Source organism: Argopecten irradians, chromosome 3, assembly GCF_041381155.1.
Source record: "Argopecten irradians isolate NY chromosome 3, Ai_NY, whole genome shotgun sequence".
Classification (NCBI taxonomy): Eukaryota; Metazoa; Mollusca; class Bivalvia; order Pectinida; family Pectinidae; genus Argopecten; species Argopecten irradians.
In genome coordinates, this window is record NC_091136.1 from 20,708,693 (window position 1) to 20,725,979 (window position 17,287).

Consider the following 17,287-nt stretch of genomic DNA (forward strand, 5'->3'; position numbering starts at 1 on the left):
TTGTATCATCATTTATAACACATATGTGTAACTTACATGTTATTGAATATCAGTACTGCAACAATAAACTGTGGGACGACATAATATCACGGTATATTTTTCCTATCATGGTATACCCCACCAATTTTCAGTTCAGGCAAAATCCGTATTTTTGAGCAGTTATGAGTATCTCCCAACAAACAAACATGGCGGCGATTTAAATACCTGGAAACATTATAGAAATAACTTTAAAACACCACATATGGAAGCATTTTGCAATCCGTGTTATTGAAAAAGAAGGGGTAAAATGGACAGTGAAAGAGTAAAAAAGTTTAACTTTTTGACAGATTAATTTGATACATACATTGTGATACGTATCATAACATGTAACAAGTATTGTGATACATATTGTATCATGGGGGAAGCGTATTGTTGCAGCACTAATGAATATTATACCAATAAACAATAAAATGAAACACAACAACCCTTATGTAAAGTTACTGACAAACCATTTCCATATTCAAACTTATCCAAAATATTACGGATTTTAGGCAGCAAACAGTTCTAACTAAAACTGGAACTAGGGAGGGGGGTGGGGAGGATATAATAATTATCGATTGATTGGGTTGATAGGCAAATTTATTTATTGCAATACTATTGCTATTCTTCTTGGTCATGAAATCCTGATTGGCTATCAAAGGGGAATTAAACCTTATTTATGGCCAAGTAATCCCAATTAGCTAGCTAATACAGACTACATTTGCAATTATAGTATTGCATTCTGAATTGTACTTAATTCCAGTCTATGAATTGGATGTCATGTAGTACAACTGGTGCAGTGTTCGTTTTAGAGTTACTTCCCTTTGCTGTGTCAGCGACAATTCATCATCAAACACACTGACATTGCGATTAAGAACAATATCATTTAAAGACTATCGTATCAAACCTCTGCAAGTACTTCCTTTTAGTCTAGTTCAGTCAATTTCTGGTAATCCTGACTGGCGTTCGATGGTAGGATTACTACTGCAATATATTTCTATTGGGAGAAACACTTTTGGGATAGTTTGACTAATGCAGACTACTATTGCAATATTTAGTATTGCATTCTGAATTCTATCAAATTCAGTCTATGAATTGGACTTCATGTCATACATGTGGAACAGTTGGTTTAAAGTTACTTCCCTTTGCTAGTGTCAGTGACAATGGAACTAACTCACGTCCGTACCATGTGATACCCGTTAACATTTAGCCAGGACGAGTATCTCTAGTGGTAATTGAAGGTAACTCTTCGTAATCTTCCTGCGGAAATAACTTTAGCGTGGGATATCATCTTTCGTTGACATGCCATCACCAATAGAAACATAAGCCCCCCACAAATGTTATCAGGTAGTATGTGGTATGTGAATTTGTCCCATTCATGATCAAACACACTGACATTTAGAACATTGAGAACAATGTCAGTGTTTGTTTTTGATTGAATAGCATAGAGGAAAAGTGACTTTTGATAACAACTGTTAGTCTGTTATCATATCAAACCGCTGCAATTATTTCCTTTTTAGTCCAGTTCCTACAATTCTAACTATTGCAATACTATTTTTATTGATGGAAACACTATTGGGATAGTTTAAATATGCAGACTACAATTGCAATAGTATTGCAACAGTATTGCATTCTGAATTCTATTTAATTTAGTCTATGAATTGGACGTCATGTCGTACATCTGGTGCAGTGTCCATTGAGAGTTACTTCCCTTTGCTAGTGTCAGTGACAATGGAACTAATTCACGTAACATGCAATACCTGTTAACATTTGTGCAGGACTACTATCTCTAGTGGTAATTTTACATAACTCTTTGTAATCTTCATGCAGAAATAAAGTTAGCATGGGATATCATCTTTCCTTGTCATGCCATCACCAATAGAAACATAAGTCCCCCACAAATGTTATCAAGTATCACGTGGTATGTGAATTAGTCCCATTCATGATCAAACACACTGACATTGAGAACATTGAGAACAATGTCAGTGTTTGTTTTTTGAATTGAATAGCATGAAGGAAAAGTGATTTTTGATAACAAATGTTAGTCTGTTATCGTATCAAACCTCTGCGAATAATTTCATTTTAGTCCAGTTCCTACAATTTTAACTATTGCAATACTGTTTCTATTGGGAGAAACACTATTGGGATAGTTTAAAATATGCAGACTACAATTGCAAATAGTACTGCAATAGTATCGCATTCTGAATTCTATTAAATTCAGTCTATGAATTGGACTCATGTATACATCTGGTGCAGTGTCCATTTAGAGTTACTTCCCTTTGCTAGTGTCAGTGACAATGGGACTAATTCATGTACCACATGATATCCGATAATGGTAATTAATAACTCTTTGTAATCTTCCCGCTGAAATAACGTTAGTGTGGTAAATCATCTTTTGACATCATTCCATCACCAATAGAAACATAAGTCCCCCACAAATGTTATCAAGTATCACGTGGTATGTGAATTAGTCCCATTCATGATCAAACACACTGACATTGAGAACAATGTCAGTGATTGTTTTTGATTGAATAGCATGGGGGAAAAAGTGACTTTTAATTGATAGTCTGTTATCGTATCAAACCTCTGCTAGTACTTCATTTTAGTCCAGTTCAGTCCGTTTCTGGTAATCCTATGACTGCCATTCAATGGTAGGATTTTACTATTGCAATGCCGGCTACTTCTATTTGGGGAAAATTATTGGGATAGTTTAGCAAATGCAGACTACAATTGCAATAGTATTGCATTATAAATTCTGTTTAATTCAGTCTATGAATTGGACTTCATGTCATACATCTGGAGCAGTTTTGGTTATGAGTTACTTCCCTTTGCTAGTGTCAGTGACAATGGAACTAATTCACGTACCATGCGATACCTGTTAACATTTGTGCAGGACTACTATCTCTGGTGGTAATTTTACATAACTCTTTGTAATCTTCCTGCAGAAATAAAGTTAACATGGGATATCATCTTTCGTTGTCATGCCATCACCAATAGAAACATAAGTCCCCCACAAATGTTATCAAGTATCACGTGGTATGTGAATTAGTCCCATTCATGATCAAACACACTGACATTGAGAACAATGTCAGTGTTTGTTTTTGATTGAATAGCATGGAGGAAAAGTGACTTTTGATAACAACTGTTAGTCTGTTATCGTATCAAACCTATGCGAATATTTCATTTTAGTCCAGTTCCTACAATTTTAACTATTGCAATACTGTTTCTTTTGGGAGAAACACTATTGGGATAGTTTAAAATATGCAGACTACAATTGCAAATAGTACTGCAATAGTATTGCATTCTGAATTCTATTCAATTCAGTCTATGAATTGGACGTCATGTCGTACATCTGGTGCAGTGTCCATTTAGAGTTACTTCCCTTTGCTAGTGTCAGTGACAATGGGACTAATTCATGTACCACATGATATCCGATAATGGCATTGAAATGACGTTAGCACAGGATATCATCTTTTGATGTCATTCCATCACCAATAGAAACAATAGTCCTACACACACCATGTCGGGTATCACATGGTACATGAATTCAAAAGTCCCATTCATGATCAAACACACTGACATTGAGAACAATGTCAGTGATTGTTTTTGATTGAATAGCATGGGGGAAAGTGACTTTTAATTGATAGTCTGTTATTGTATCAAACCTCTGCTAGTACTTCATTTTAGTCCAGTTCAGTCCGTTTCTGGTAATCCTATGACTGCTATTCAATGGTAGGATTTTACTATTGCAATGCCGGCTACTTCTATTTGGGGAAAAATTATTGGGATAGTTTGGCAAATGCAGACTACTACTGCAATAGTATTGCATTATAAATTCTATTTAATTCAGTCTATGAATTGGACTTCATGTCATACATCTGGAGCAGTTTTGGTTATGAGTTACTTCCCTTTGCTAGTGTCAGTGACAATGGAACTAATTCACGTACCATGCGATACCTGTTAACATTTGTGCAGGACTACTATCTCTAGTAGTAATTTTACATAACTCTTTGTAATCTTCCTGCAGAAATAAAGTTAACATGGGATATCATCTTTCGTTGTCATGCCATCACCAATAGAAACATAAGTCCCCCACAAATGTTATCAAGTATCACGTGGTATGTGAATTAGTCCCATTCATGATCAAACACACTGACATTGAGAACAATGTCAGTGTTTGTTTTTGATTGAATAGCATGGAGGAAAAGTGACTTTTGATAACAACTGTTAGTCTGTTATCGTATCAAACCTATGCGAATATTTCATTTTAGTCCAGTTCCTACAATTTTAACTATTGCAATACTGTTTCTTTTGGGAGAAACACTATTGGGATAGTTTAAAATATGCAGACTACAATTGCAAATAGTACTGCAATAGTATTGCATTCTGAATTCTATTCAATTCAGTCTATGAATTGGACGTCATGTCGTACATCTGGTGCAGTGTCCATTTAGAGTTACTTCCCTTTGCTAGTGTCAGTGACAATGGGACTAATTCATGTACCACATGATATCCGATAATGGCATTGAAATGACGTTAGCACAGGATATCATCTTTTGATGTCATTCCATCACCAATAGAAACAATAGTCCTACACACACCATGTCGGGTATCACATGGTACATGAATTCAAAAGTCCCATTCATGATCAAACACACTGACATTGAGAACAATGTCAGTGATTGTTTTTGATTGAATAGCATGGGGGAAAGTGACTTTTAATTGATAGTCTGTTATTGTATCAAACCTCTGCTAGTACTTCATTTTAGTCCAGTTCAGTCCGTTTCTGGTAATCCTATGACTGCTATTCAATGGTAGGATTTTACTATTGCAATGCCGGCTACTTCTATTTGGGGAAACATTATTGGGATAGTTTAGCAAATGCAGACTACTATTGCAGTAGTATTGCATTATAAATTCTATTTAATTCAGTCTATGAATTGGACTTCATGTCATACATCTGGAGCAGTTTTGGTTATGAGTTACTTCCCTTTGCTAGTGTCAGTGACAATGGAACTAATTCACGAACCATGTGATACCTGTTAACATTTGTGTGGGACTACTATCTCTAGAGGTAATTGAATATAACTTTTTGTTATCTTCCCACTGAAATAACGTTAGAGTGGGATACCATCTTTTGATGTCATTCCATCACCAATAGAAACATAACATATCGTATCAAACCTCTGCCAATTAACATTTCATTTTAGTCCAGTTCATACAATTTTAACTATTGCAATACTGTTACTATTGGGGGGGGGGAGGGAGAGAAACACTATTGGGATAGTTTAGATATGCAGAATACAATTGCAATGGTACCTTGATATCAGAACTTGTGGACTAAAGTAAATTTTTTCCTAGCTTTATGAACCTTTGTATACGTGAGCCTAGTATTAGTAGGATTAAGAACGAGCTGGAAAATCAGAATTATCGGACAGTAAATTTTGAGTTATTGTCCTTTGCAATAATAACCACTATTGAGCCTTGTGAACACTCAAACCTAAGTAAAGAAACAATAATAAATACATGAGGCCCAGAGGGCCTATAACACTCACCTGGTTTTTTTCAGTATTTATCACAAAGACTGTTCCGATAAATAAATTAGCAAACTTGACCCCACAATTTGTTTAATTTTGAATCCCAACCATATCACGATGCTATAGATATATATATACCATACGACTATGAATGCTATCCAATACATAGTTTCAGAGGGGAAATAATTTATATGAAAATAGTAGCCTAATTGACTTTTTTGGCCCCGCGCCTCAGGCCCCAGGGGGTTAGCACCATCATTTGTACAATTTTGAATCCCCTGCCTATAACAATGCTACCATTACATTATAAGTGCTATTCCATGCTTAGTTTCGGAGAAGAAGTTGTTTCTAAGGAAAACATCCAAATTGACACTTTTGGTCCCGCCCTGCAGGTAAGCTAACAATGGACATACTTTCAGCAAATTTGTGGTTATAACATAATAATTTTCATTTTAAACATGTTTGTGATATGTTTTTAATAAACTATGCTTATAATCTAGTACTTTTGCTGGGCTCTAGAAGTTCATTATAACTGTGCTTTATACCTAATTGTAATTTAGGTGTTATCATTATTACATACCTGTTCAGCTCCAACTTTCTCTAGCTCTGCCAGGTAAATATCTGCCAGGTGTATACGTAGACCCTGAGGTATCTTCTCATTATCAGGACTCATCACCTCAGAAGACAAAATACTGGTGAATTCCTTCACGATATTTCTTCGCCATTTCTTATTTTTTAGGAACAGGAGTGTTTGATTTAACATTCTCCTGGTCAACTGAAAAAAAGAATATCATCATGAGTATGTTCATGTGAATTTCCAGTGGCCAGATTTTTCTGATGTCATTTATTTTTCAGCATCACTGATTTAAGGAATAGATGCTTATTTTGTTGAGGTTATGAGGGTATAATGATAATGGAGCACGTGTAAATTATGTAACCCCGGCGAAATGGTCAATAGGATAAAGGTTGATTAGTTGATTGGGCTAACATTTTATTAACGACCAAGGTCATTTAAGGACGGCCTCCTCTGTATGTGACGTGTTGCGTGATGTGTGAATTGATCAAATTAACAGTGATTTGTCCTTTGAGTATGACCTTTCTACAGTTGTGACATCAACTTACAGTCATGAATTTGTCGACACGCCATTTGTCGAGGACATCCCACTCTCTGGCCTCTGTCTGGAAGAAAACCTTGACAAACAGGAGTGAACTCTCCACTGTACCAAACACGTGAACCATCTGGGTAATCCGCTCTGTTAGCTCCTCCTGAACAAACCATTATACAGTATAATTCATTGGATCTTTACAAAATTTTGTGTTCTCAGAGACTTCAATACAAATTGACAATCTTACGATAATAATATTTGATTTTATCCTGCAACTGTCCCACATACTGACCGATAACTACTGCCGGATAAACTTGTGCTTTATCCGTCAATACGATATGCTTTATCCGTCAATATGATCACGTGAATTTGTTCCATATCTGACGGCACTTTTTCTAACTTGACCCAGAACTTGAAACTTCCGGTGAATGAAACGTCATTCAGTCCCGCTAAAACGTGACGTCACATTCACCGAAATGACGTCATTTTTACGATATCGAAAATCTCGTATGGCGGTGCCGTCTTTTTCTTGGCTCATGACAAAGGTATGTATTGTTAAGTAATTCTTTAATGGGTATTTATTGTTATTTGAGTATTTTCATTTCCTTTCAGTGATATATCACACTGAATAGAATTACGGTGACTGTTTGTGAATGCGCTTATTTATTTCCCACGGCAGTAAAAAGGAGTGCACTCTCATTTGGTTAAGTGAATGAATCTTTACCTCCGCATCAAAGAATCGTCTCGCTTCGAGCGAAACAAAGTAAGGAACTGTCAATTTGCTTTCATTTTGAATGCCATAATGGTTGCAGGATAAACAGAATACACGGTTAGTATCTTACAATACAAAGTTTATTTTGGTGCTAGACACGGAAAGCCGAGATGACTCGGCAAAGCCTCGTCATCTCGGCTTTCCTGAGTCTCGCACCAAAATAAACCTTGTATTGTAAGATACTAACCGTGTATTCTCTATTTATTAACTCTGAAGTGAGAGAGACCTTCAATGGAAGATTATTTACATGTACCTTAATCACATTGTATAAGACTTTACTTACTTGTAGCAATGGTTTATCCTGCATCCACAAACAGTAGTGGAGACCTTTCCAAATCTTTACAAAGTCAGATTCACAGAAAGCATCTGAAAGTGTTGGATTAAAAACAATTACTAACAAAAATATTATTGGCAATCAGTTTTGCAATTAAATTTCCTTTTCTATTCAAATAAAGTGGAATTTCTCTACACCGACCATGGTCAGTGCATAGAATTTCAGCCAGTTTAGATAGATATGCCTATACTATAAGATTGAAAAGTTTTTATATAAATAAAAAAGTGAATATACTAAGTTTCTTAATAGGTTGGGGTGGATGGCATTCCTTATTTGAAATGGGAGAACAATCTTAAATCGCTTGACACTTTTTGTGATATACATTTTATAGCCTAAATGGATATTGGTCTTGTGTTGCAAGTGTATTGCTTGTCACCTATTCTAAACATGTATGTCAAAATCATTATATATCAATACAGTCAAGTGTGATCACATGCAATCATTGTATAGTGTCTGTATTGTAGTGTAAGGTTTAGTTTTGTCCAGTGTAATATTGTACTGTGTATATAATAAAAATCAATAAAAAATTGAAATGTTAAAAAAGAAAAGAAGTGGAGAAGTGAACCCAATATTGATATAGTTGACTGGAACTTGTTTTCAATGTTATATTATACAGTGAACATACATGAATACCAAGTAATTCCTACATGCTAATTAGTATTTGTTATAACTGATTAATAGTACCATATTCTATCCAATAAGCACCCATGTCCCTATAAGCGCCCCTTCCCATTTTCAAGGCCTCAATTTCAATTGCCCAGGCATAAATAAAGATAATAACTACACAAAACTGTATAGATTTGCAACAATTTCGTCTTATAAGAACCCTTTCATTTTTTTCAATTTTTTAAATGTCCAGGGCACTTATTGGGTCGAATACGGTATGTGAATGCTTAAAATGAATAAGAAGAACAATCTTGACATGTTTATTGGAATGTTGTTGTTCTTTAGTTCCAATTCGACTATTTTTATCTCAAAATCGGTCTGGTATTCATAATTGAGAGGGATTAGTATTGGGATGTTTCTATGACTATCATTAAATAGGAATTCCTTCTGTACAATACATACAGTAGTACAATTTCAAGAGGTGATTGGTTTTGAGACAGATCGGTTTTGGGAAGTTACACTGTATTACTGTCAGGGCTGCTATTTAGCCATTATGAAATTACACTACAGACTATTGCTGGCACAGAGTAGTAACAGTGCACTACTATCTATCTAACAGGAAAGGAGAAAATGTAGCAGCCAGATAGGGGTTTGAACCCTGGACCATCATATACTAGCCAGATGCTCTAGCAATTGAGCTATCAGGTCAACAATGGTTTATTATACTCCAATTCCACAATACATGTTCATATATATACATGTATACATTATATGATATGCTTTACAGTCATAACTTTAAGTACCTGTGATATGTTGAACCGTTGGATATGCATTGCTCCTGACTTTTATTCATTTACATTATAAAATGTATTGGCTCTCCTTCGTCAAAATAAAATTTAACAAAAAGGTTATACAGTGTTTTTGTTATGTCAGATACTACTTTGTTACATCGGTTCATCGAGTGTGACTGTCAGATACAACATATCTGCATTACACTGTACTGTACCGTGCGCCTACTGAGAACTGAAACTAGGTTCTACTTCTCCACCGTCATTACAACCGATACAAACCTTTATTTGAATTTGATTTAGCTTCCAGCCATTTCCGAAGTTTCTTCAGTGCTCTGTCTCTGATTGGTTTACGATTTGATGCCAATCGTTGAGCAAAATGAATCTCTGCAGAATCATTTATTTCCACGGTTGTAGCCATTTCGCCCATTCCAAACACGTGGATCAAACTGCAGAGTCTTGGTCGGTGAAACGCTCTTCACGGGGCGTTACTAAAACGCGGAAAAACGGACCGGAATCACACAGACATTTTGTCAAAATTGGGTTGCGTCGGTAAATAGCAGAATATATGCCTATATGTATTCATATAAATATGGAACTTCTCTAGTGATTTTTTCGTCTCTTTGAAGTCTTGTTTTTAGCATAGATCAAAGATCCACAATGCAACAAAAAAAAATCTTTCTTTCATTTTCAACCATGTCATGAAGTTCTAGATCTTAAATTCTAATGCAAGCTTTGTGCAAGTTCAAGTTAAGAAACAGTAAATTACCTGCAATGGTCAACAAATATAAAACGGAAGTAAGTAACATCTGCCAGCTCTGTGACAACAATTGCATTGGGGACGAATACCACTACATTTTATGCTGTCCATATTTTTCACAAAGCAGAAATAAATATGTGAATGTTTATTTCTCAAAATATCCAAATTACTTCACGGCTTATTCATTAGTACAAATCCTAAAGTTATTGAAAAACTAGCTGGTTTTTTTTGTTTTTTTTTTTGTAAAATAACCTGAACTATGGTCAATTGATTTATTATTAGAATCCGACGATGAGAGGGATCTTGATCCCAACAACTGAATGATCTATGTCTTCAATACATGTGCATCAATAGAAAGCCTATTGGCTTGTAATACGATGTATGGTTCTATTTAAATGTACATACATTGTTAAAATAAATAACGACGTGTGACTGCATTTATTTAAAATAGTTAATGGTACTTCCTAGAACTCAGCATATATTTATAATGTCGATGCAGATATATACCCTTGGGGGAACTCCTGAATGAATTTCTCCTCACTTTGTGATTTCGTTGTCACACCCTCATGCTACGGAAGGGCATTCCATACATCTATATTCCTGTTACTGAATACGTTTTTGGTTATATTTAGACGAAATGTTTTTTTATAGTTTTCCCCGTGTCCTTTAATTGGTTCTTCCAAGGACGTATATGAGAAGGATAAGTCACACTGGGTTTTGGGGGAGTACAAGGCAGGAGCTTTTGTGTTTGTGCTCTGACCGTGACGTTGGGCGACGGCTGATTTTCCTTTGATATCCGCCGGCGCAGCCTTTGATGTAGCTTGCGGGTGCGAGGGTTACCGTCTTACTTTCTGAAGCGGGCCGTCATTTCATGAGCTGTCGTATTTTTTTAACGAAAGTTTAAGACATAGCCTCTAAATCTTCCGTCCTTAAAATAAGTTATAAACGTTGTGAAATTTAATAAACTTTACATTGGTGTTTCGTTTGACTCGATAAGACAAGTATTTGTTGAGAAAAACGGTTTGTATTCCCGGTTCATAGGCGTCTCGCGTGGTGTTCAATAATGTAAAGAGACAGACACGAATCCTTCTTACTTATAAATCCTTGGTTCTTCTATGAGCCATTTTGGTACATATTGTGTCACTGTTGACAATGTCTATATTATTGATGATTGTGTACGTCTCAACCATATCCGCCCTGAATCTTCTGTATTCGAGGGAAGGAAATCCTAAAACCCTGACTCCTTCTGGATATGATAAGTTTTTGAGACTAATTAGCCTCTTTGTTCCTCTTCTTTGGACGTTTTCCAGTGTCTTATGTCTTTCTTAATCCAGGGTGTCCAAACTACCGAGCAGTATTCAAGATGTGGTCTAACGATAGGTCTTATACAATGTTGTAAATGTATTATTGTCCAGGTAAGTAAATGTCCGGAAGATGAGACCCATGATATTGTTTCCCTTCGTCTCTGCTTTTTTAATGGAAAACGTAACCAATCTAAAAAAGCATGAGTAAATTAACAAACGTTTGAAAATTGTTTATCATATAATCACTTCCCATTCCACCGCGTTAAAAAATACGATAACAATAAATCTAATATAAAATAGTTTATTTACAATATCATATTAGCACTAAAACATATTTATATAAAAGATACATGGATTACAAAAGTACAGAAAAATACAATATATGTAGAATATATCTATCATAAACATAGACCTTATAGAATAACAATTAAATAGTAAAACAACGAAATGTTAGCTATTATAAGAAGTAAATACCTTTCAAAATTTTTTAAAATATTCAATATTGTATGCCGAATAAGACTAAAACTGTTTTATCAAATCGTCTCGGTTTCACCCGTATAGTAATAGATTCACTGTGAGTGATAGAAAATAGATTAAAAGGCTATAAAAGAATACGCTATTAAAACGATTTAAAACTAAATTGTCAAACTTGACCTAGATATATGAAGTTAACGAATTCTATGATGTGTATTTCCATATTTTGAATGAAGGTAAATTGGATAAAATGGACAAATAAGTTATTTGTTAATTCATTAAGCTTTGTGCTTGAACTTTACTGACTGTCCGTAGTCTGTGTTGAAACAGGGGTGGGCCTACTGGATTTCCTTGTCACATGACCAGTGGACACTTCACGCTTCGGACATTCTAGCGGTGGAGCGGAACAGTTCTCTGCGAGCCAGCTGTGATGCAGTAGACCATATATGTCCGGGCGGTCATTGTAATCATACCGAAACATCCACAATATAAGGCTCTGGCATTCCTCGGACACGGGCTTCTTGAACTTCTGCCAAGGGAAATTGAGGTTTCTCTGCTCCTCTAAAACTCCCCTATTCCCTTTACTTTCGTCAAAAGGCATTTTACCTGTGACGAGTATATAGAGGATGACTCCAATAGCCCAAATATCGGCCTTGCGCGTATCATATGGTTGACCTTTGAGGATTTCCGGGGCAGCATACGACTTCGATCCGCAATAGGTCCGACTAAGTTCTTGAGACGTCTCTTCTTTCACGAATCCAAAGTCACAAATCTTTATATTGTTTTCATGGTCTAACAATAGATTTTCCAATTTGAGATCTCTGTGGGTGATATTTATTTCGTGTAGGTATCGAACAGCATCCCCAATCTGACGTGTCCAGTAACCAGCACGGTTTTCACTGACAGCCCCGCTTCTCTGTATGTATCTTAGGACGTCTCCGTTTTCAGCATATTCCAGGATCATGTATAGACGTCTGTTATCCTCGAATATTTCCAGGTTTTGTATGATATGTGGGTGCTTTAATCGGGGCCATATTGCCACTTCACGAGGGAGAAATCTTTGTTGGAAGTCCTTTGGAGCTTTTCCTTTGTCGACAATCTTCACTGCAACCTTCTCCCGGTCGTGATCGAAACTTCTGGCAAATTTTACTTTGGAATAGCTGCCAGTTCCCAAAGTTTGTCGGACAAGATAGCCTTTCCTGGCTAGAACTGCGCGATAAGTAGGACGATATGAGACAGTTTCAGTCTTGGAAGACGACGATGACGAAGAACGGCGATGTTCAACCTGCTCTACCTCGCCCTTCATCAACTCCAATTCCGCCTGAAGACTTCTCTTTCGTGCGGGGATCGGATCATCGACGGGCATTTCCAGTTTCTGCCTCTTTATAGTTAACATTCACGTTCGATGTCGTAGCAATGTACCATATAAAATGAGATTCGATCATTCAAACGAACCCATCCGCCATTACTCCATTACTTGGTAACGATGGTTGCACTGCCTATCCACAATGTCAAAATGAGGCACAAAGGGTATTTGTTGATGACGTCATAGTAGTCATGACGTCATCGTATTCACATATAATTCGGCGGGTAACGCGCACGTTCTAATTCGGTTTTTTTTTTTTTCTCATCATAAACCGCTTCGCGGTTTATTTAGAGTACACTCAGATTTTTGTGTTATATCTCCATAACATAAAAAATCTATTCAAGTTAATCCTTAAATATTTCTAAAAACCACGAATTTCTCAAGCATATAAAGCTTTATTTATAGTTTACGTCTAATTAACAGCAATGCTTGTCAAAGGACAGGGTAGTTTGGAAGTCATGCAATAAAAGTATATTCCCTTCAACAAAACAATAATAAACATATTTTTGTTAATTGTACAGCGAAATACTTTATTTCCATGGTTTATCACCGATGAGAGCTGAAGTTGGTTGTGAGTTCCCAGTTAAACGAAACGAAACTCGTGTCTTGTTCCTTAAACGGAGATAGGAGCTCGCAACCAACTTCAACCCTCCAGTCTCCGAGTAGATGACGTACAGTTCAAAAGTGAAGAAGCTCTATGAACGTCAAAAATCATGTAACACACATTGTATTGATTCCTGCTTTTACCTTTATCGACGAATTTTCCTACAATATCCATATTTAAGATCTAAGATCTTCCTCTACAACATTACCATGATAGTATTTTTTTCAGTGGGTAACATCGCAACAGTATTTAAAGGATTTGTGCAGCCAAATTTTTTTGTTTGATGAATGAAAAATCAAGTCCCACCCAACGAATCGTCTAGCTTTTAGCGCTATCGGTTGGTTTTGGTCGTGATTTACGGGTAGCGTCGACTGCAGTTCAGCTAGGCGGTCACGTGGTCTTGTGATGCCACAGTAGTCCGCGGCTACACAAGGTAAGCCTTCAATTCAATTCAATTCTTTTATTACCTTAGGCCATTTGGCCTATCGGCTACAAACAAGCATATACATTTACAAAATAACACAAATTCTAAAGAATACATTTAACAAAATACTAAAGCAGTGCGTATTTTCCAAAAAAGTAATCATATGAATTAAATACATACACTGTAAATAGAATAACCAATATATAAAACTTTGAATTAGATATTGCACCTTAAGTTACAATATGGAGTTATATGTACTAAAATTACACCTGTACAAATGACAAAAAAGGAACATGAGGACGAACGGACTGATTGAAGGACACGAAAATATCGGATAGAAAGAAGCACTTTGAAGACAAAGAAGCACCTTTGAAGACAAAAACATTTCAGTAATAATGTAATTACACAATTCTACGTTTATGGGCTTCTACTATAAATCTTCCCAACAAATTCAATTCTTTCTGACTCTTTGAGTTTGATAATTCGATAACTTTATGAACTGATGGCTTGTGCCAATAATACTTCTTTATATATTTCATCCTAATATCAGAATAAAAGTGACTGACAAGAAGAAAATGATATTCATCTTCAACATCTAATAAATTACAATATTGACAATATCTGTAACACCTTTCTACATTCCTGTATCTCCCGGATTCTACAGCTAAATTATGCGCAGAAAGACGAAATTTCGTAATCATAATTCTTCGTTGATTTGGTAACGATTTAGTCAAATAGAATTGTAAAGTCACTTTATCAACCATATGCCTATAAAGATCACATTTACTTGAGATTTAATTGTATCAAATTAAATAAATTTTGATTGGTCTACTTATACGTAACACCCCACTACCAAATAACTCACTGCCGTTGTCCTCGTTACGTCACATCCGGCTATTCCCCAAATCATGCAGCAGTCGATTATACAGGTAAAAATCGGGCACTTCGGAGGGCGGTATCTCTGTACTGAAGCTGCCGATTTTGATGCGGTTTTCAACATTCTTGTCAGGAGATCAAACAGAATAACATATCAAAATATAATTTTCTGTTCCGTGTGCACTTTAAAAGCAGAAATACATTAATGATATGTTTCTAAATTACAGTATTTAAATTCATTATTTCAAATTTATACTAAATCCTTAAAATAGTATATTCATTGTCGATCCTTTTGTATATCATACCGATATTTAAATAATTATATATGAACATTTATCGTATAATCCAAAAAGTAACCACAAAAGGTGTTAAAATGAAAAATGAAATTACTTGTATACAGGCATTATTAATAGATATAATATCTTGTAATTTAAAAAAGTATATTTAGTGTGGTAATGCTGTAACCCTTCGTATATGACTATACATATAGATTCGAAACGGTAAAAATATATACTCAGAATTCTTACAAATAACTTAGAAATTACGGAAGATTGCTATATGCCACAATTCCGAAATTACAGTTACTTGACTGAATAATTTTTAAGGTTAAACCTTTAAATAGCTCTTTTAAATAGTTCTTAGAACCATTTTTGTTTCTGAATTAGGCAACTTCCATTATTGTTTTACCTGTGTACGACATTATACTTATATATGTAATATATATTCCTACAATAGTAGGTATGATCAGGGATATCATAATTCCATTTGCTTTTACATCTCCAATTTAAATATGGAGGCGACAATAAAAAAACTAGTGCATAGATGTACAAAGTAATATTGAATTGCTAAATACACATAACATAAAAGATCTTAATTTATTAGGCAAGTACATAAATTGAGGCAAACATAACAGCAGAATTACTTAATCACATATGTGCATTTCAATTTGTCTATGATAATTTAGTTAATGTTTACCCCTGTTGATTGTATGTATGTGTATACCCCCTTTTTATGTTAATATTCCAATAAGTTGTTATACTTACGGAAATAGTAAAGAATTTCGAATTTCGAATGTATGGGGTTTCCATAATTCAAATCACATCCAACCAACGAATGTCCTAACCTGATTGATTGACAATTAGACAATAGCATATACCCGATATAGTCCACACCGAAAACAAATTGCCACGCGGCCAGGTAATTACAGGTGAGTTCAATGATTACAGGTGAGTTCGATGATTGCGTTGTGTACAGGTAAACAACATCCTGGTCAAGGGTATTACATAACCATCAAACCAAAGGCATGGCTAATTATATATCTATATCGGTGTATCTACTTGTATATCGATTAAAATCTGAAAGGGACCGCACGGTCTGGAAAAATTAGTTTGTTTGTTTTGCTTGATATTTCAATATCAAAAATAAATTCTTTCTAATTCAATTATTTTATTTTCCTTAAGTTTACAACTTATTGGAATTGTGCCAATGCGCACATATACATATATAAACAATCACATAGTAATTAGTACAATATCATAGACAAGTTACAATTGTACTATACATTGAAATCAAAATGTGTATTATATAAAGGCTACATTACTTACAGGTTAAGTATACAGCACTAAAATAACTATACTGAAATTATTGGAGGCGGGATCGTATTTTCATGGCCTCAAATATAAATTTTGCTAATTTACGTAGATCACTTATATTTTCGCAACATAATAATTGTATCAACTTGTACATAGATGATTTACGCCAATAAAAAGGCTTTACATATTTCTTTCTTAAATCATGATAATTAATACATATCAAAATAAAATGATATTCGTCTTCCACATATAAATTGCAACCAAGGCACAATCTTTGTTCTCTAGTAGTATCGGTATATCTGCCTGTTTCGATGGCCAAATTATGAGCAGATAGACGAAATTTAGATAAAACAATTCGGTATTTAGGAGGTATATATTTGGTCAAATAGTATTGTATAGTAAAATGATTCACAATATGCTTATATAATATACATTTTGATGAGGAATCCAATAAGCCTCTCAAATGTTGCTGACTTTGGTCAAATAGTCGTTGCTTTATCAAACATAATATATGTTTATGATTATACAGATAGTGATGATTCCATACATTACCAAAACCGATAGAAAAAAGACAATGTTTAATATGGTTTATCCAATTGAAACAATTACCAGTGTTGCTATTACTTAGATATAAAGAGCGGAGTTCAAAATACAGTTATTTGAGACCATTAATTTAAGCCAGTACTTTATCATTCTATACTTCCTTAAACATTCTTATGGATACCG

General features: G+C 35.1%; 2 protein-coding genes across 2 annotated transcripts in view; both read right to left on the bottom strand.

Annotated features, from left to right (window-relative positions):
• LOC138317806 (ribosomal RNA processing protein 1 homolog A-like) overlaps nucleotides 1-9,631 on the bottom strand; it is a 34,669-nt gene extending 25,038 nt beyond the window's left edge. Inside the window, exons 1-4 of the mRNA XM_069259710.1 lie at nucleotides 9,444-9,631; nucleotides 7,717-7,799; nucleotides 6,678-6,821; nucleotides 6,136-6,330 (exon numbers count right to left, since the gene is read on the bottom strand). Of these exons, the coding sequence (XP_069115811.1) occupies nucleotides 6,136-6,330; nucleotides 6,678-6,821; nucleotides 7,717-7,799; nucleotides 9,444-9,591 (570 nt within the window). The 5' untranslated portion in view covers nucleotides 9,592-9,631. The remainder of the gene's footprint in view (nucleotides 1-6,135; nucleotides 6,331-6,677; nucleotides 6,822-7,716; nucleotides 7,800-9,443) is intronic.
• A 1,879-nt stretch (nucleotides 9,632-11,510) lies between these two features.
• On the bottom strand, nucleotides 11,511-13,223 carry LOC138317805 (testis-specific serine/threonine-protein kinase 3-like). The gene has a single exon (XM_069259709.1). It carries the CDS (start codon nucleotides 13,093-13,095, stop codon nucleotides 11,998-12,000), a length of 1,098 nt encoding a protein of 365 aa, XP_069115810.1. The 5' UTR covers nucleotides 13,096-13,223; the 3' UTR covers nucleotides 11,511-11,997.
• Nucleotides 13,224-17,287: the final 4,064 nt, after the last annotated feature.